The sequence below is a fragment of the Lissotriton vulgaris genome, chromosome 5, assembly GCF_964263255.1.
Source record: "Lissotriton vulgaris chromosome 5, aLisVul1.2, whole genome shotgun sequence".
NCBI classification, from domain to species: domain Eukaryota; kingdom Metazoa; phylum Chordata; class Amphibia; order Caudata; family Salamandridae; genus Lissotriton; species Lissotriton vulgaris.
In genome coordinates, this window is record NC_141693.1 from 1921222711 (window position 1) to 1921244235 (window position 21525).

General features: G+C 44.6%; 1 protein-coding gene across 1 annotated transcript in view; it reads left to right on the forward strand.

The window, feature by feature from the left end:
• The first annotated feature begins 328 nt into the window (after positions 1–328).
• LOC147717727 (zinc finger protein 282-like) overlaps positions 329–21525 on the forward strand; it is a 58663-nt gene continuing 37466 nt past the window's right edge. The window contains exons 1-2 of the mRNA XM_086924509.1: positions 329–508; positions 11929–12055. Of these exons, the coding sequence (XP_086780635.1) occupies positions 503–508; positions 11929–12055 (133 nt within the window). The 5' untranslated portion in view covers positions 329–502. The remainder of the gene's footprint in view (positions 509–11928; positions 12056–21525) is intronic.

Consider the following 21525-nt stretch of genomic DNA (forward strand, 5'->3'; position numbering starts at 1 on the left):
ATAAAGAACTTACATGTACTTTACATACACATGTGACATAGTAATCACTCAGAATAAAGGGAAATCTCATGGCTGAATCCGTTTTACATCTTTCATCCGAGATACTTTGATCCCTTGATGCGCTTTAATGATGATCTACTTCCCCAAAAGTGACTCAAGCTCTCCGAGCATGCGCAGTAAGATGCAGCGTATACCGCGCATGCGCAGTAATAGCCGTCGTTCTTGTCTGGGCATGCCTAGTGTCAGAAACTGCTTGATGTATCGATCTTCACTTTGCGCCACCTAGTAAGACGCAACTCTTAACCTGCGAGCATGCGCAGTGAAACATGACACTTATCTCCCGGACATGCGCAGAAAGTAGCTCGCGGGAAGTAGTTGTAGACGCTACTTTGCTCAGTAAGGATAGGGGTTCGTGCACTTCCAGGATCCTCTCTCTAATCACCTACCTGCCTTTTCCAGCCGGTAATCGCAAGATCCCATTGAAGAGCCGCCCCCAGGTGCCATGGAGGTGAGATCGGCTTGTTATAGGGAGTTAAAAGGGCGGTGCCCGGGGCCCTGATGGTTTGTCGGTACTGAGGACTCACCAATGTCTGTGCCCCTCTGACAGATTACTTCTGGCTGCACCCATCCCCCCCACCCCCGCAGTGTTATTACTTGAAGTAGGGTTACACCGCCCTTTTCAGGTAGGGTTAACCCTCCCCGAAGTGTCACATCCTAGGTTTACCCCCCCCCCCTCCTCCTCCTCTAGTGTCTCTTCAGGTAGGGTTAACCCTATAGTGTCAATGCAGGGTTAAATCTCCCCTCACCCCAATATCGCTTTAGGTAGGGTAACCCCTCCTCCAGTGTCATTTCAGGTATGTTAACCAAGCTCTCCTACCAGTGTCACTTGTCACTTCAGGTATGTTAACCCCCCTCCCACCAGTGTCACTTCAGGTAGGATTCAAAGCCCCCTAGTGTCACTTAAGATAGAGTTAACCCTCCATTGTCACTTCAGGTAGGGTTAATCCCCCACCCCTCCCCCCTGTATCACTTGAGGTAGAGTTAACACGCCCTACCTCCAGTGTCCCTTCAGGTAGGGCTAACTCCCCCCTCCGGTGTCATTTCAGGTAGGGTTACCCCCCACCCCGTGTCACTTCAGGTTTGTTAACCCCCTTTCTTCAGTGTCACTTCAGGTAGGGTTCAAGTGTGTCACTTCAGGTAGGGTTCAAGTGTGTCACTTCAGGTAGGGTTCAAGTGTGTCACTTCAGGTAGGGTTAACCCCCCCTCTCTCCAATGTCACTTCAGGTAGGGTTAACCCCCCCCCCTCTCCGAGTGTCACTTCAGCTAGAGTTATCCAACTTGCAGTGTCACTTCAGGTAGTTACCCCACTTCCAGTGTCACTTCAGGTAGAGTTAAACCCCCCCCCCACTCCCTCCCCATTCCTGTGTCACTTCAGGTGAGGTTACCTCCCCCTTAAACGCTTATATTCTATATATTCCTATTCCTGAAGCTCTGCACACTCCCTTACCTCTACTCCTCTTCGTTATTCCACTATCCACACCAGTGTTCCCAACTTACACATCCTTACCTAAATTGTGTATTCTTTAACAGAGTTCGCACTTACTCCTGTGTAAATTCCCTGATTCCGCTTTTTTTTTTAACCCCATTAAGACACATAACTGTAGCATGTTTCTCCACACCCAGAGCTTGTGCCTTCAGCACCGTTGCACCTACACTACACACTCTTTTATACTTTAGAAACATGTTGTTTGTACCATGAATATGGTATCCTCCACTAACATCCTACGACTGTCCTGAGAGTTGGCGGTGTGCACTGACCTGGCACAGAGCCTTTTTGTTACTATGACTGCCATTGGCAGCCTCCTTCATGAGCAGAAGAGTCAAAATCTGGTTATTCACTACTGTAATGTAGGAACAGGGGGAGGCGTTCCAGGCTTCTCTATCAGCGCTCTAAACTAGCCTGTCAGTGCAGTGCTGGCTCTCTGTTCCGATTGGGAGCAGAGGTTCATGAGGGCGGGGAGACGCACAGAAGGCGGTGGAGGTAGATGGAAGGAGGCTAGCTTTTTAAACATTTGAGGCTAGGAATTGAGGCTGTTATGGCTGGCTCCCCCATTACACCTAGGTCCCCCATTACCTCAAGGTCCCTTGTCCTCGATCCACTCCTTAACCGATGAGGTGGCTATCCAGTCCCAGGGGTCAGGGACTACATTAAAGCACCATTCCCTCAGCACTTCCTGTTTTGTTACTTGTCCTGCAGATGCAAGGCAGGGAATTTTGAAGTCGACTTCCACCAGCACATGCGTTGCTATTCTCCCTTCTGGGCTCGTAGAACACCTCCCTACCTATGTGGTAGCTATGCTGGTTGGGAGAGTAGAAACGGATCCCCAGGCAGTCGGTGGTGTCAATAAGAATATATTTATAATAAAAGTCAGTCTGATACGGCTTGCCTTCCCTCGGGTATGTAAGTGTTGCTGGAAGAGCTCTCTTTACGCTTTTAGGAGCAGGTCTCTTTGCCCACTGCTACTTTCCCCATTATGTTATGTAGATTTGTATGGCTCAGATAATCGCCCGTAAGGGTATCCAGGTGGTGGAGTAAGTGTGTAGGTGTGAGACTAAGGTGTTGGGTGTCAGACCCTGCAGAAATTAGTTGAAGAGACATGCCTTCAGCTACTTGTGGAATTCCAGAAGTGAGGAGGAAGCCCTAATATGTTGGGGAGTTTGTTTCAGGTGTATAGTCCAATGTGGAAGAATGCTCGACTTCCTGTTCTGCTCTTGTGACAGCGAGGTGCGTGTGCGAGTGAGAATGTGGCTGAGTACAGGTGTCTTGTGGGTTGGTAGAAGTGCAGGCTTTTTTTTCAGGTATGCATGTCTGATGCTATGCAGCGCTATGTATGTATGCGTGAGGAGTTTGAATTGGCTGAATTTGTGGATGGGGAGCCATTAGAGCTCTTTGAGGCGTGGTTAGATGTGGGTACACTGTGAGAGGTCAAGGATTCGCCTTGCTGTGGCGTTCTTCAGGCAGTGTAGGAGGTGATTGGAGCTCCTGGCGTAGAGTGTGTTGCTGTGCTGTAATCTGCTAGTGACTTTCATGATAGTGTGCCCGGTGTTCAGGGGTAGCCATCTGAATATCTTGCAGTCCTGAGAAGAATGTGTAAGCAGGAGGAGCTGACCACATTGACATGCGATGCCATGTTGAGCTTGCCATCCAGTATGCTAGCTAGGTGTCAGTCGGAGTAGAAGTTTATCCAAACTCCGAACACCACCACCTGGAGCCCCGTGGAGAGTTCTTGTTCCCAAAGATCAGCCCCTCCGTCTTGTCGGAGTTGAGTGTGAGGCAGTTAGATCTCATCCAGTCTGCTGCGTTGATCATGCAGTTGGAGAAGTTGCTTCTGGTGATGGTGGACTTGTCTGTCAGGGACAGGACAAGTTGGGTGTCATTGGCGTAGGATATGATGGTGATGCCTTTAAGCTATGATGTTGGTGAGCTGGGTCATGTTGCTGTTGAACAGGGTTGAGTTGAGTGAAGAACCCAGAGAGCCTTCTCAGATCAGCTCCTCGGATTCCGATTTTGTACGGTTGTACCCTGAATCTCTTTATTCTTTCTGTGAGATAGGATCCTATCCAGTTGAGGGCCGGTCCTTGAATACCTATCTTGTAGAATCTTCTGAAGAGTGTGTGGTTGGAGACTATATCGAAGACTGCAGAGAGGTCGAGTAGGATGTGGGCTGCGGCTTCTCCTTGGTCCAGTATAGCGCAGATGTCTATGGAAACGATGAATGCTGTTTCTGTGCTGTGGTTGTCCTAAATCCTGATTGGGTGTTCGTGTTTGTGGGTGTTTCCTTGCATCGCGGCTGGGTTTAGCACCGCCCCCGCCGACCGGGCTTTGCTCCGCCGGTCCAGCGCCACAGACCACTTGCCACACTGCAAGCCCCAGGAGCCACAGGGGCTCATTGCTCATTTCCCACGCGCCAGGAGGTGCATAAAGACTCGCCTGCACCCTCGTCCCGCGAGGACGTGCCGGGCAAAGGACGGGCCCTCTGTGGCCTGAGGAGGACGGGACGGGCCACCCCCCTTGGTTCCTCGACAAGAGGAGGTACATCGATTTGAACTATACATTGACTCTTTATGGACAGTTTATTTTCTCCTTAAAGCCATCATCATCGATTATATAGTACCACACTGTATTATGACACGCAAGGGGACCAATAAGAAATCTCCTTCACAGCGCGACCCAGGTCAGGGGACCTTAAATTTTACCGTGATCAGCAGAACACTGCCCACCTCTAGCGAAGCTGAGAATGACCTGCGCCAATCCATAGATACTAGGCAATCTCCCCCACTGATCCCTGATCATGCTTTGTGTGGCACTAAGTATGCCCCAGTGGACTTAGATGGGCACTACTGTAATGGTTTTCAAAAAAATCTTCTACTTTTAAACCATATTAAAGCACTTTTTTGATTGCTTTATTCACAATTATTCATACACAATTTTGAAATCACTTTTTTTCAATAAACTGTGCTCAATGTGTTTACATACATTTCAGTTTTCTGTACAAGATATAATGTAAAAAATACAAGTTTCTTCAATTACAGATGTTAATGGCCCAGTGCATTTCGGGACATCGTACACTGTGTCGAGAAGCAGGCGTTTAAGTCACGGTGACTGGACGCAATTTAGGATCGTATAGTGGTTTCCTACATTTCAAGAATCATCGTTTAGGAGACTGTATTGGTTCTTCGTTTCAACGAAAGCGGAAGTACTTAAGTCTATAATCAACCCAGAAAGGGTTTTCGAACGGATGTTGCCCCTGACGAAGGGACTCCAGTAATGTCCCGAAATGCATTGGGCCATTAACATCTGTAATTGAAGAAAACTTGTATTTTTTACATTGTATCTTGTACAGAAAAATGAAATTTAGTAAATACATTGAGCACAGTTTATTGAAAAAAGTGATTTCAAAATTAGTATATGAATAATTGTGAATAAAGCAATCGAAAAAGTGCTTTAATATGGTTTAAAAGTAGAAGAGTTTTTTTGAAAACCATTACAGTAGTGAGCATCTAAGTCTAGTTAGCAGTTTGTGCATTGCTAGCCCATCTAGTTCGTATCTTCTTTGGTGACAGTTTTCCATTTAGTCATGCTTTCTTCTCGTTTTGTGGTGGTTAAGGGACTGATCACATATTTGAGGTCTGATTGTTGTTCGGAGTTGCTGTAGAACTTTTCTATTTTGCTGTGGAAGAAGTTTGATAACTTGTCGAATTGCAGTGAAAGAGTGATGGTGCTGGCTTTGACCGCGGGGTGGTGAACTTATTGATAATTGCAGCTGTTGGAGCTTGCCTCTAATCGTTGGGTTAATGGTCTTCTTTTGGTGACTCTCAGAAGTCGGTGTTAGCGTCTCAGTGTGGCCTTGTAGGTGGATCGGCATTGTGGTTGGTTCTCCATTTTCTTTAAAGCTGCTTGAATAGCATTTAGATTCTCGGAGGTCCTCTGTTTACTAGCTGGCTTGTTAGTTGGTTCTTCTTTGTTTGTTGCTTTTGATGGGCACAAGATAGTCTGAAAAGTTCTTGATCCATTTGTTGAAATAGGTGATGTCCTTGTCAAGGTTATTGTTGGTATTGAGTTGGTCTGTTTGGAGGGCGTTGGGCCAGTCTGCCTCTGTTGCTTTGTTCCAGCTGTGGCTGGGTAGGTTGATGTTTGTGGGTTTGTTGTCATGCGCTGTGGTGATTACGAAGTTTATGATGGAGTGGTCAGTCCCTGTAAGCAGTGAGGTGGAGTTTTAGGTGATCCTATCACTGGTAGTCAAGATTGGATCCAGGATATTTCCTGCAATTTGAGTATGGTCATGATACTTGAGTCTCTGCGCAACGCAAAGATATCTCATCACACAGCCTCAACACTCCTTCACTCCCCAAGCACGCTACTGAGATCTGAGACCTGAGACCTACTTCATTAACATTTGCGGGGCATTCTATTTTTTCAAGGAAACTAGACTGAACCTTCACACCAGGCATTGCCACAGCAATCTCAGATGACTACAAGATTGTTAGGCAGGACCTCCAGAGCAAGCCCGGAGGAGGAGGCGCCATCATACTCAAGGACACAATCGTCTGCTTCACCACCACGGACTCCATCGCCAACTATATGGAACACTTCACTTTCAAGCTCCAAGCCACAGCCAACCTCAGCCTATGAGGAACCCTTCTCTACAGACCTCTGTGACCCGCTCCAACTACATGTGCAATTTCACAAACTTTATTGTGCCCCTCATCATCAATGCCAGGACATTCATCCTCCTCAGAGATCTCAACTTTCACCTAGAACACCTCACTGACCCATACTCCACAGCTCTCGTACAGACCCTCAGAAACCTAATGCTCCCCCTGCATATTACCAGACTGATCTACGCCGCTGGTCATTTCCAGGACCCAATTTACACTTCTCTCAGCTACATCACAGTCAACAATACAGTATCATTGACCTGGACAGACCCCAGGCTCATCAGCTTCAGCGTTGACGTCCTATAGCACCCAAAACCTCACTTCATCGGAATAGCCTGCCGGTTTTGGAACAAAATCACAGAACCCGACTGGACCACCATATTCAGCACGCCCAACCTGAACATGCCAACAGCCTACCTACTGTCATCAGCAGGTTCAACAGATGGTTAACTTCCTGGGCGAACGTTCTGGCCCTCTTAATTCTTAAACGGAAAGGCATCACACCAAGACCCAACCCAACGCAAGCTGGTACACAGCAGATCTCAGGGTGACAAGAGACACTGCAAGCAACTGGAGCTAAGGTGGGGATTCACCCAAGACACCGCCTACAAAGGCACTCGCTGATCCCAATTGACAAAAGTACAACTACAACAGACCAATACAACGCTTGCACAAACAAGAGAAAGGAGATTTTCACCACTATCCATGAGTTCACAGCCCTGCCCGGTGTCTCCAGCTGTCATCCCCTCATAAGACTTCTATGACAAACTCTCTGAATACTCCAGCAACAACATTGCCACCATCTATGGAAACTTTGGCCGGCAACCAGACCCCATCACCCAGGCTACCCAACTCTTCACTGAGACTGGGAAGCAAATACTGACTGCCTGGACCACCATCACCCAGACTCAACAACTACTACCATAAAAACCGACCACTGGGGCTCCTGCGACTCCTGCCCAGACCACATCTTCACCAAATGACTCCTTCCTAACAGCCAAGTTCTAACTAACAACCTCAGTGCCTCCACCAATTTAGGCGATATCCCAGACACCTGGAAACTGTCACTCCCCTGCTCAAGAAGCCATCTGCAAACCCAGCCACACTCTCCAACTACAGGCCCATCTCCTTCCTACCATACCCAGCCAAGGTCTCAGAGAAGGTAATCAATCTATTCCTCACTGACCACCTCAACAAGCATCAACCCTTTGACATCACTCAATAATATTTTAGGCTCAAACACAGCATGCAAATGGCACTAATTGCCCCCACAGACAACATCCGCATGATTCTAGACAGAGGGGAATCTGTTTCTCTCATCTTCCTGGATCTTGTGACTGCTCTCAGCACCGCCCCAAACCTCATTCTCATCATGTATCTGCATGACTTCAGTGCCCAAAGATTGCCCTTCACTGGATCTGCTCCTTCTTAACTGAGAAAACACAAGCTGGCAGCCTGCACTGTATTCCTCAGTAGCCTGCAAACTAATCTGTGGAGTAGCACAAGGCTGTTCCCTCAGCCCCACGCTTTTCAACGCATACATGATCCCACTGGACAAAGTCATGCAAACCCACAACATCAACATCCTCTCCTACGCCAATGAAATGCAACTGATAATCACCCTCTCAGACAGGACCCCTAGCACAAGAAGCAAGATCACCATCTGCATGACGAATGGAAGCAGTCCAACTATCTGAAGCTAAACACCAACAGTTCAGACGTAGTAATCTTTGGCCACAGCACCTTTACTTGGAATTCCAACTTGTGGCCGTCAAACTGGTACTTACGTCCTCGCCCAACAACTACACCAGGAACCTCTGGATCATTGTATACAACTAACTGGGCATAAAGAGTCAAGTCAGTGACGTCACAGCATCGGGCTCCCACACCCTGACAATAGTAATGAAGATTTACAAGTGCTCTCCTACCACACCAGAAAGACTGTCGGCAAGCCTTTGTCACCATCAAACTATACTGCGAAAATCCCCTCACTGCCGGAATCTCCAAACTACCAACCAGAATGCTTTAATCCATCTGGAACTAAGCAGCAAGACTGATACTCAAACTCCCACACAGGACCCACACCCACCACACCTCAGGGAGCTCCACTGGGTCCCTGTAGACAGTTTAGGCTCCAGTACCCGCATAGCGTTAGGATACCCTCAAGGTTGATAGCGTGCTCTACAAATACTTGTAACCTAGTGTTAGACCTGTCTGGCTTTTGCGTAGCCCCTCCTATTAATTATTTATTTTGTCCCCCTTTTGCCCCTCAAACCTTTCTTTTTATCTTTTTGTGCCCCCTAGATTTTTATGGTGTTGTCCTGGGGGATAGATGCTCTTTTGCCCTCATAGATTTTTACCTCAGGCCCAGGTGCCTATCTTGACTAGAATTCACCCAGACCTACAAAATGGTGGCCATCAACTGCCACAACTGCCATCCCCTGAGGGAAATCCCATAGGATAGCATTGAGGCCTTCTAGAATCGTCTGGATCCTGCTGGACCCTGTGTGGCCAGCCTATAAATAGGGCAGGGGCAAGGTAGCCATTTTGTAGTAGAAAGTGACCAGAGGGAGAGCGTGGTGGACAGGGACAGGAGGGAGGCAACCTTGTGAGGAGGACAGCGCTTCTGCAGGAATAGACCGACTTGTAGGCCGGCTAACTTCCCAAACTGACGCTGCCCCTTGTGAATTGACCAAACCCTGACCTGAGTGTGCCAACACTAAATCCCGGAAGAGCTCTTGCATCGGCCTTCCCTGAGTCTTGTGAAGGGAGAACTAGAATCCAAGGACTGACCAGCACTGTAAAGTCATCACCGGGAGGTCGCTGTGGTATAAAAAGCAATTACCCCACATAGAACTGTCTGAGGAGAGAGCCCCCTTTATCGGCGGAGATTGTGCTGTGTACGCAGGTTCAGAACTTACCGGTGGACGTCGTGAGGCGTCAGCTGACATCACTTCAGTGAGTTAGTGCCCCGTCGCGACGAGTCAGTTTTCGTCTGTGGAGAAGAGGAAGACGCGGCTGGGCGGAAGCCGCCTGCGAGGAGGTGGAGTACCGCGGTGACGTCGAGAGCGAAAGGCGGAGAGGCGCTGAGCGAAGCCAAGCGGAGTCCAGGACCTCGCCCAGGAAGTCCCCGTCATCGTCCGGAGAGGTGGAGCCGACACCGGCGGAATCCCTGGACGTGAGGCAGCGTGAGCAAGGGAAAACGGCCCCCGTGATCCTTAGAGGGACCTTCCCATCTCCGGCGGGAAAGCGAGTGACCGGAGCAACGGAGAACCGCAAGCCGAGCCAGTCCCTTCGTAAAAAGTAAGCTGGGATCTGGTGGGGAAGCGGGAGGCGGCACAGCGCAAGACCGGGGACCTGTGAACTGCCGGAGCCCAAAGTTCTGCTATAAGACTTACCGGCTTGGAACACTGACTGCTAGTAAGCGGGGCTTTTATATAAAAGAGCGGCACAGTGACCTGGGTGCACTCAGAAATATCCTTTTTTTTCCCCCTCCTCTTCCTTGAGGGAAAGGGGTGTTGGATCGTAGGATTACACTTGAGACCGAAAAGCAGTAATTTAGATATTCCTCAAGTGGTTGAAGTGTTCCGTGGAGCCAGAGGTTCCCCACTATAAATGAAGCTCAAGTAAAGCCATAAGAATTGAATGAGTAATCTGTGTATCTTCTTTTGATTGTGCAGTGGGCTGGATCTTCGGCTGGGGACGCTGCTGGGGGTGGAACATGGTGCAGCTGTAATCAATCAATCAGGAGTTTGTTGAAGCGCGACTACTCACCCGTAAGGGTCTCAAGGCGCTAGGGGTGGGGGGGTAGGGGGGTGCAGGTTCCATTCCATCAAGGAGGGATCTGTCGAAGAGCCAGGTTTTGAGGTTTCTTGCGAAGATGGGGAGCGATGTTGTCTGTCTGAGGTGGAGCGGAAGGGCGTTCCATGCTTTGGCCGCGAGGAAGGAGAAGGAGCGGCCTCCCGATCTGGTCTTTCTGGTGCGGGGGACCACGGCGTAGGAAAGCTGGGCTGATCGTAGGGTCCTTTGGGGTGCGTGGAATTTGAGTCGGCTGTTCAGGTATGCTGGTCCGGTGCCGTGGAGGGCCTTGTGTGCGTGGGTGAGCATCTTAAAGGTGATTCTCGCCTCGACGGGGAGCCAGTGGAGTGTGCGCAGGTGCTGGCAGATGTGGCAGTGTTTTGGCAGGTTGAGGACCAGTCTTGCGGCGGCGTTCTGGATGTTCTGTAGCTTGCGGATGAGGTTTTTGTTTATTCCGGCGTAGAGTGCGTTGCCGTAGTCGAGTCTGCTGGTGACCAGGGCGTGAGTGACTGCCTTTCGGTGTTCGAGGGGGATACATTTGAAGGTCTTACGAAGGAGGCGGAGGGTGTGGAAGCAGGAAGATGAGACAGAGTTGATCTGGCGGTCCATTTTGAGCTCGGAGTCCAGGATGATTCCCAGGTTGCGTGCGTGGTCTGCTTGGTCAAGCTTACTTGGCCCCTAAGCTCTTGTGGGTAATGTACTTGACTGGTTACATGACAATGAGCCTTAATCTAGTGTTGTGAACTAACCAGACTATATTGTTCAGGTTAAAAGGAGATGGTCATTGCTGTTAAAATTGCTGTTTAACCTAAACGGAATGTTGCTTTAATGAAATGAAGTAATTGATGAATATTGCCAATTGTTGTTACACTTCGCCAATGAACTGAATGTATGTACTTATCTTTGAACTGTGAAAGAAAAGAAAAGAAAAGGCACAAAGAAAAACTTTTATAAAAGGTACTGGTATTTTTCTACAAAGGTGTGGTGTATTTTATTTTTAGTGGTGGGTCATTGAGTCACTGTGAGTGAATTGTAAGCATTACACTTAAGCCTCGGAGGTTAGCTGTTTCCACTCTGTGCCAGGCTACCCTATGTAACCTGGCTAACCCCTAGGTCCAATACCTAACATAACTGTATCAAGGTCATCCAGATGGAACTACATTGGCTCCACTTGCCAGGCTTCAACATGTTCAAACCAGATCCATCATTTACAAGGCCATCATGAATAACACCCCTGCTTACTATACAGACAAGCTCACCAACTCTGGTGTCACTCAGCACACCTGCAGGCTGGAGACTAAGAACACTACATCCCAGTATGGTAACACGCCACAAACTATCTCAGCTTTTATCACCCGTTGACCTTATTCTTGCCTTTGACCCTGTACATCACTCTTCTGCCATTTGGTGCTGTACAAGTACCATATAAATACAAATGTAGGCACATTCACACATGCATTAACAAACCCAGATGAATAGCAATTCATGTTACCTATTAATTTCCTGCAAATTTAATCTGCAAAATATAATGGCGCAAAACCTTATCGCCCCTGTAATTACTGCATGCCATAAACACCACATTGTTTATAGCTGCAATCCATTTGCAAATAGGTGCGTGTGAGGGGATTGTCCTTTAATGACCCACTTGTAATCAGGCTCTGAGTGTTGAAACTATTATTATTTAATCTATTGTTTCATATTTAAAGTGGTCTTCAGCCCCTCCCAGTCAGTTTATTCATTACGCCTTTTTAATTTCTAAAACAGTCTTAAGTGTATCCATCTCTGCTTTCATTCAAAAGAAGAGGGCAGAATGTGGTGGAAAGTTAACATTAAGTTCAATCTATTTAAGATGAACACAGGGACACAGAGTGTAGCAGCCAAGATAGAAACAACGTTTTTGTTTTGTTTCAGACACAGGTTCCCATTTGCAATGCTTCTTGCTGTTTCTCTGCGGACGATTGGACTCTTTTACAAGAATGGCAGAAGGAGCTTTATGGGAACGTGATGAAAGAAATTCATCGAGCACTGATCTCGCTAGGTAAAGTTGCAGCATTGATCATTAATATGAAACGTTGCTGTCCTCCGGATACTCTTTGTTCTATTACTTTTATTCTTCCAGCAGTAATGATGTGGCTATTTTGAGATGGAGTGGTTACTCCTGTAAAACAGGCAGCAGTGGTTATGATGCATGCTTAAAGATTGTAAGTGGTAACATGCATTTGCAATGCAATAGGTCTCGCATTTATGCGAGTTTGAGCTATTGACATTGCAAATAACAATGCCTTTTATTTTTGTTTTTGTTTTAAAAACATAAATAAAAGGCATTGTCATTTACAATGCCATTAACTTAAACTCTAGTAACTGTGAGACCTATTGGATTGCAAATGCTTGTTTTTAACTGGTAAAGAGTTGTTCCTTAGTGTTGCATCTATTAGGAAAGCTATATTACATAAACTAACAGCAGCACTTATAATTTCACACCTAATGAACAGGCAGCTTCTGCCATCCAACTGTGTCTGTGGGCTATATGTCGAAAATGAGTTTCTGATGTCTACTTTATTTCAGTTATTTTTCTCTGTACATAAAAGGTACATTTTGAGTTTGCTGGGTTTGTATTGCTTTGATGGCAAGTTTAAGGAACGGAAACCATCAGACATTTTTAACATGGTTGGTAAATTACACTACGAGAGAGAACTTTTTAATACACTCCGACTCAAGAATGGCTGCACAAATCTTAGATGGCCGAACAAGAGTTTGGAAGCGATATTCCATATCGTTCCTCCTTACTATGGGGGAACGGTCAACCAAATGTGATACAAATAAAAATAAAACATATAACATAAGAGCAGACTTTACTCGTGGCTTCAACGATGTATAATTACAGAACACGCAGAATCCGCGGTGATGCCGATTTCAACAACCAGACCCTTTCCCTCAAGGCCGCATTGCACCATTTGGTAAATGTCTTGTCCTATAGGTGTTCTCTGGCATCATCTAAAATATATATATTAGGTGAGGGCACGTGAGAGCAGCAGGCATCAGAGGGTGCTAGACAGGCAGAGGCAGTGGTGTGACAGCGTGAGAGCTGTCTGTGGTGTGTGGGCATGAACTAGATAGGAAGTGATGCGAGAGCACGCGCAGTCTTGGATGTAATGTGAGGGCGCCTGCGAGCAACACCTGTCAAATATTGATCTGAGGGCATCCGCGAGCCAGGCAGTGATGTGAGGGCACCAGTTAGGAAGGGACAAGTGCCGGGCATTGATGAAGGGTACACAAGAGCCTGGCAGCGGTGTGAGGGCTCGCACCTTGGTTTAATGAAAAGTCTAAATATTGCAGTTGTGAAAAGTAATCACGAGGCTGGCGACTTCACTTAGCGGTAACGTGTTTCGTTCCTGTGTCTCTGCTCACATCGCCCTAACGCTCTGAAGGGCCGCAAAGCAGATGCCAGCCTGGACAAGAGAATAGTGCATAATATATTGGTGAGCAAAATCTTTGGAAGAAAGCCAAAACAAGCAACTCAAAGAACGATGCTACTGCTCTGTGAGTGCGTGAGCAAAAAGGAGACAGAGAGGGTGTAGCGAGTGAGTGGCCGGGACGTGTGGGCGAGGAGAGAGGCGCGTGCGCGCGCTTGGAACAGCAGTCTGCTCTTTTTGGAAGCACATACTCGTGCTTGTGGCACGCTCCTGTGCGCTCCCGCAAGGTGGATGCCGTCACAAGCACGAGTATGTGCTTCCAAAAAGAGCAGAGCGACGGCTAAAGGTCTCCTATGCAGCGCATGCGCGGAGGGTAGGCGAGACCTAAAAATTTATGTCAAAACAGTGATCATAACCCGATACAAGAAAAAGGTAATGAACAAGATAAATAAACAAAACAAAAAAATCATTACATCAAAATCACTTGTGAATATCTTCTAGAGAAAATAAAATTGTAAAATCAAAGCCACAACAGGTTTCTGAACATAAACAAAGATATGCAATAGATAGACCCATAGGTACCAATCAAAAGAAACCCATACTGTAGTATTGAAACTATAGTTATCGATCTAGTGGACATAGTTTGCGATGAGATAGCTATTGTTTTACTATAGCATTTATCAGACGAACATTTACCATAGAAGTAAGTGACAGGATACTGTTGTATACTGTTATTATCTGTGACCACGAGATGGCACATGGCTCTGCCTGTGACATCTCGTGGCTGTCTTTGGCTGTTGTGCACATGCCTCTGTTCTGCATCTTTTAAATGTGCTTGATGAGATCTTGTGTTTTGAACGGCATTCTGAACTGATGCACAGACTTGTTAAGACGTGCCTCTAATAAACTCCTGCTACTGATCTCTCCTCGAGTCCTCCAGTCTTTCCTACACTGGCGACGGGGGTAAAAGGACGTTCTCATCATTTGACTGAAGATTTTTGTCAACATTTGAAAAAAAAAAAACAAAAAGGAAAAAAAATAATTTCAACAGAATTTCCCTTGGTTTACCTGATTGGGCGATCTTTACAGCGACGGAAGCGGACTTTCGCAGCTACTCCGACGACGATTTCGGAGGTATTTAAACTTATTTTCACCATTTTCAGACTCTGAGAACTTTCTTTTCTTAGCGCGAGTCCAGCGCGAGTCTTTGTCCATTTCTTAAGCTTATGACTTCACGCGCGCATGTGTGAACAACGTAAAAGACGCTTTCACGTCACACGCTATCGAAACAAGGGGAATTCCCTCTAAAGAGGAAGCAACTACGCAAAAGACGTTCTCACGTCACACGCTTTCGAAACAAGGGAAATTTCCTTTAAATAAGAAGCAAGTTCCACGGCGGCCATTTTGAGTTGGTCAATATCTTCGGATTGTTTATTTTTCTCCGTTTATTTTGATTTTCAAACCGTTCTGTTTCCTGAAATCCATTCCACACGTTCGCCTAGCAACTCGACCTCATACAAAGGTATCTTCCTGATATTAAGGTACTTTTAATTTAAAATATATATATTTTTTTTTTTTAACACATCAAAATATTGTTTTACATCTACAATTTTGACATGAGTGGAATCGTTCCTCCTCCTTCGTTTTTGGCTAATAAAGGTGACCCCCCCATGGAGTGGGAAATATGGGAACCTGTTTTTCTAGCCTATGTTGAAGTTATGGATGGCACTGAATGTGAACCTGAAAGAAAATTATCTCTTTTAAAACATTGCTTAGGTGGAATTGGATTAAAAGAATTTGTTACTCTTCCAGCTTTAACTAATCCTGGAGAAAAAAATGTGTATGAATGTGCAGCTGAACAATTGAAAATTAGATTTGGAAAGAAAAAGAACGTTGTTATGGAGAGATTTATTTTCTATTCTCGCAAACAATCCGCAGATGAGCCCATTGATGACTTTGTATCATCTCTCAGATCTCTTGCTGTAACATGTGATTTTGAACATATAACTTACGAACAGGTACTAAGAGACCAAATACTGATGAGAACAAATAATAAAAAGGTCCAGGAAAGACTTTGGACAACCTCGGATATGTCTCTAAATGCAGCCATCGACATTGCAAGGTCGATTGAACATTCCGAGAAATTCGTAAAGGAGATAAGAGGAAATGAAAAGGGAGATGTCTTTAGCGTCTCCAAAGAAGGAGAGAAATTCAGGAAACCATTTTCTTCTAGAAGTGATTCCACTAGTAATAAGAGTGACTCAAAATTTAAGTACACTAAAAGTGATAAGAAGAGCAACACTCAGTGGATTTGTTTCAGATGTGGAAGTCCAAACCATTTGGCAAACTCTAAAGTTTGTCCTGCCCTTGATAAAATGTGTATGAAATGCAATAAGAAAGGGCATTTAACAAAATTTTGTAAATCTACCACGAAAAAAGTTAACATAGTTCAAGATTTTGATGAATATGATTCAAATGAGAATGATATTAATACTGTTATTAATATTTGTGGTAGTGAAGGTGTAAGTAAATTTCCATCCTGTGATGTGATCATAGAGGGGAAAACTATTAACATTTTTGTGGACACCTGTGCATGGTATACATTATTGGGTTTAGATGTTGTAAAAAAAAATTGGCCCAACAAAATTTTACTTGAGTCCGACATTTCTCCAGGGGGTTACACCGGACACAGGATTGATTTGGTAGGTTATTTTTGGGGGAAAATCACTTTTTCAGGGGAATCCACATACGGTAAAATATACGTAGCTAAGTCTGGACAGCCTTTGTTAGGATGGCCACACCAAGATCAATTGGGGATTAAGATAGACCCTAGAGCTAATCCACCTGTTTACTCTGTTACTAACACCAATGATCCAGATCGTGATCTCATGGTTGATAATCTAAAGTCTGAGTTTCCTCATGTTTTCAGTGGAAAACTTGGTCAATTTTTGGGTTTTAAACACACTATTAAACTCAACGATGGTGTAGTTCCTGTTCGGCACAGAGTCAGGAACGTCCCTCTTACTTACAGGGATAAACTTAAGGTGCTTCTCAAAGATTTGTGTGACAAGGATATTATTGAGCCCATTGAGTCCTCCCCGTGGGTTTCCCCGATCGTTATTTCGGTCAAATCCAACGGCGAATTGAGACTCTGTGTTGATCTTCGCAGTTTAAACAACTCCATTTGGGTGGATGCTCACCCTTTGCCAAACTTGCATGAGATGGTTTCAACATTGGGAGGTGCAGTGATTTTTTCATGTATCGATCTGGCAAGCGCTTATCATCAAGTTGTTCTAGATGATGATTCCAAAAATTTGACGGCTTTTATTACGCCAGAAGGGCTTTTTAGGTACAAACGCATGCCTTTTGGGTTGGCTAGTGCCGCCTCCGTTTTCCAAAGACTGATGAAAGAGACACTTGAAGGGTTGACAGGGGCAATCGCCTTTCAAGATGATATTCTTGTGTTTGGGAAAAATGTAGAGGAGCATGATATTAATTTAAGGAATGTCATTTCTGCTTTGTCTTCTAAAGGCTTTACTCTTCGTCTTGATAAGTGTAAAATAAGAGAAAGAGAAGTTGAGTATTTAGGACATTCCATAAGTGGTTCTGGGATCAGACCTAAACAAAAGCACATAGAGAGCATCATTAAAGCTCCTGTGCCTGTTTCAAAAGAACAATTGGTAGCTTTTTTAGGATTAATAGAATTCTATGCAAAATTCATTCCAAATTTCTCTTCCAAAGTTGATTCCTTTAGACCACTTCTAAAGAAGAATGCAAGATTTGTATGGTCTGATGTTATGACGGAGGTATTCCACAATCTTAAAGGGTTCGTTGTGAATGCACCTTGTTTAAAACCTTTTGTTATTGGGAAAAAATGTACCATCATGGTAGATGCAAGTAGCACGGGGTTAGGAGCGGTGCTCATGCAGAATGACTGTGGAAAAGAATGGATAATTGCTTACGCCTCAAGGGCTTTGAGGGACGCTGAAAAACACTATTCAGTTATTGAAAGAGAGTTATTGGCGTCAGTTTGGGCAGCCGAACATTTTAAAACATTTTTGTGGGGAACGAAATTCATTATTAAGACAGACCATAAGCCTCTCATTTACATGATGGCACCGGGTGGAGGTCGAACTTTATCAGCTCGCTTAGCCAGGTTGGCATCTAGGCTACAGTCTTTTCACTTTGAGATGGTGTATGTAAAGGGGAAAACTAACATTCATGCTGATTGTATGTCTAGGTTGCACACTTCCTGCGATTTTCCATCTGACAATGACGAATGTGAAGTTGCGTTTACTTCACAAGACATCATGTTAGTGTTTGGGGAGAAGTTTGATTTAAGTAAAGAGTCCTGGGCAAGAGAAATGGAGAAGAGTGTTGAGTTGACTCAGGTTAAGAATTACATTTTACAAGGATGGCCTGAACTAAGAAAATTTTCTGGTGATATGATGAGTTATGCCAAAGTTCAAGATGAGTTGGCTGTTGAAAATGGAGTTCTGATGCGAGGTGATAAATTCATCCCTCCTTTTGCTTTGAGAAATACCATTATTGGTATTGCCCATGAGGGACATTTAGGAATTTCCTTTACCAGGAGACGCGTAAAGGATTTTTTTTGGTGGCCAGGAGTGGATGGTTGTGTTGAACACTATGTCCAAAAATGTCCAGAATGTGCTAACAGTGATAAGTCTGCTGTTCCTTTACGTTCTGAACCTTGTCCTGTGGCATGTCCTTTTGGTCCTTGGCAAAAGTTAGGTCTTGATTTCATTGGTCCATTTTCTGTTCTACCTGAGCGTGAGAGATTTGGGATGGTCTTAATAGATTACTTCTCAAAATGGCCAGAGGTAAAGATGGTTAAAGAGATAACGACTAGGAATGTAGTAGAGTTTTTAGATGATGTTTTTTGCAGGGAAGGAATCCCAGAAGAAATAGTAACGGACAATGGTCCACAGTTCACTAGTAAGGATTTTCAAGGCTTTATCACCAAATGTGGGATCGTGCACAATAAAATCGCTGTGTTCCATCCTGAAGCCAATGGCCAAGTTGAAAGATTCAACAGAGTTGTGAAGGAGGCGATCCAACTTTCTGTTAAGGGTCAATTAAATTGGCGTAATGCCCTTCAGTCTATGTTATTGTCCTATAGGACGTCCCCTAACTCTGTCACTTTGGTTAGTCCATTTGAACTTTTAAGGGGTCGAAAACCCAGTACTCGGTTGAATCCATGGTGGTTAAAAAAAAGTTTGGGTGATAATGGTGTTTCATCAAGAGTAGATTATGAGTTGGTTAGAGACAGAGTCAGCGCATATAAGGACAAGATGAAGGAAAGGATGGGAGCAAAGCAGGGATCTGTTAGCAAACATATTATCTCAGCTGGAGACCTTGTTCGTATTAAAAGAAAGGAAGGTGTTCCGAAAGGGGGTCAAATGTGGTCCCGTCCCGTGGAAGTCATTGAAGTTTTTAAGCATGCTGTCAGGATTGAGGATGGTAGTGTTTGGAACTTGAACAGAGTTTCTGTATTTAAAGGTCAAGGTATGCCGAATGACGTTGTTGTGTCAAGTGATGAGTCAAGCGATGACACCAATGTTTTTCTTGATTTTGAATCAGGTAATGTGGAACATCCTTCAAGGTGTCTTTTGAGTGAGAATGAGAATTCTGAGGCTGTAAGGACTTTCTCTTCCACTGCGATTTCAAAAAAATGTCCTAGGCCTCACCGTCTTCCCGAGAGATACAAGGATTTTGTCATGAGTTGAGATTTTACTATTGTATGATTTTGTCAGGAATTTAAAATTTTAGTATTGTTTAGGTTTTCGTTTTTTTTTCTACCACTGTATAGTTTTTTTTTTTTGTTTTTTTTTATTTACAGGAAGGGAGGTGTGTTGTATACTGTTATTATCTGTGACCACGAGATGGCACATGGCTCTGCCTGTGACATCTCGTGGCTGTCTTTGGCTGTTGTGCACATGCCTCTGTTCTGCATCTTTTAAATGTGCTTGATGAGATCTTGTGTTTTGAACGGCATTCTGAACTGATGCACAGACTTGTTAAGACGTGCCTCTAATAAACTCCTGCTACTGATCTCTCCTCGAGTCCTCCAGTCTTTCCTACAGATACGACAGCAGAAATTCAGTAGGAGTGGATGAAGGTTGGCAGGGGATAGTTCAGGGGGAAAAAATAATACCTACGGGAAAACTGACATAATAAATTAGTTCAAAAAGGCCTGGTACAGGCACAGGGAGTTCAAGTAAGCAAAGATAAAGTTGCATACCATGTAGAGTCTTTATTTTCAAAGAACGCAAAGAATGGGCAGGCTGAAGTGGCTTCCTTCAAATTTTGTTTCTGCGTAGTTTTGCAAATGCCCTCTATTCCTCGGAGGCTGTGGAAACTTATACTTCATGTTACTGCAATGTCAAACAATACAAGAAATACTATTCGTGAAAAAAATATAAGTGGTGCAGTACAATTTCAAACGAGAACAGAGCAGATCTTTTTTTTAATCGACCTCTACATCTTTCTCGACCCTCCCAAGCAAAAAACTGAATGGCGTGTGCTCTCAGACAGTGTCCGTATTCCTTCCATTCATATGGCCAGAAATCTGGGATACCGTGTGCAGACTGTAAATATGGGCCTGAGGAATACGTTTCAGTAGTCAAAGTATGCAGCCTGTGAGACAGGCTGGGGTTTCTTAATGGATTCAGTCTGTTTGTGAGCGGTACTAAAATTACATTGCGCTTCCCAGCATGCCTTGTGTCACTGGTGGAGTAAGCCGCCCCCAGGTTTGTTTCTGACTTCCATCTGGTTATGGAGTTTGTTAATAGCAGCTATGTTGGTGAAATTAGAAAATAATTGGACATTTTCAACCATCCACAGATGTAAAACAAGTGAGAAGGGACGGGCAGACTGCTCTGTGTTTATAGATATTTAAATAATAAAAAAAAACAAGGCCAAAGTGTGGCCGGGCATTGGCGCTCTTGAAGGGTTGGGCGCAGAACCTTCCTGTCCATATATTAAGCTAATATTAGCCAGTTAGATGGGGTTTCTAGGAAATCTAAGCCTGAGTAAGTTGCTACTCTGCTATTGCCCACTCTATTAATTCTGCTTTCCAGGCTTTTCCTTAGGGGCCTTAATCCTCATCCACTGTATTGCAATGCACCTCCTCGCCAACATCATACTGAGTGCTAAAATTCAGGTTTTCATTAGGAAGCATTTCCTTCTTGGCATCACCCCCAACGGGCACCTTTTGATAGAGAAGGATGCTCGCATCTGCAGCAAGCTGCGGATCTGGCGGGGTATTTCTTAGTCAATTTGTTTGGCCTCAGGTAGGTTCCATGTAAATGGAGAAACCGCACTCGCTTAAATTGTGCCTTGACTTGTTCACATGTTGTGCGGAACCATGTCTTTTTGCAGTGCACCCCTCCTCCTAGTTTTTGCCCCAATTGGGACCAAAATCAAATTTGCTTTATTGTTTAGTTAGTTAAAACCATAACAAATTTTCTTTACACCGTTTGACCAATATTATATTTAAAACGACCAGAAAATAAAAACAGTGCAAGCAATAAATAGAAATTTCAATAAAATTCCATACAAAATATGTCATTCTTAAAATCTTAATTTCAAAGACATCCTTCAGGCTTAGTCCACAGTGCAAATGAAGCTTAATAAAGTTAATTTGTTATAGATGTGTTTGCTTTCAAGTATTTTTCAATTGGGACCCCTAGATGCTGGTTTTCAGACTCTGAGATTGCCCTGGCCTATGCTAACCAGACCCAGTGTTATGTTTCATATTGGTACTCTAATATAGGTCCAGGGAACATCGTACCCTTTCACTACATTATCTCCCCTACATTTCACATGAACGAGCCTTATAAGGACAGAACGCCTTATAGGGACAGAAAGCCTCTGCAAATTTGACTTTGGAATAAAACGTACTTCCAAAGTGGTAAGCTACCTTATTTTTACATATGTCACTCCTAAAGTCTCCCCTAGTTGCTATATGCAGGGACATTATAAAAGGTGTTTTATATGCCCTAGTGAAAAATGACCAATATCCCTTTTCCCTATTTTAGATACTTTGCTTCATAGGCTAATATTGAAATATTTA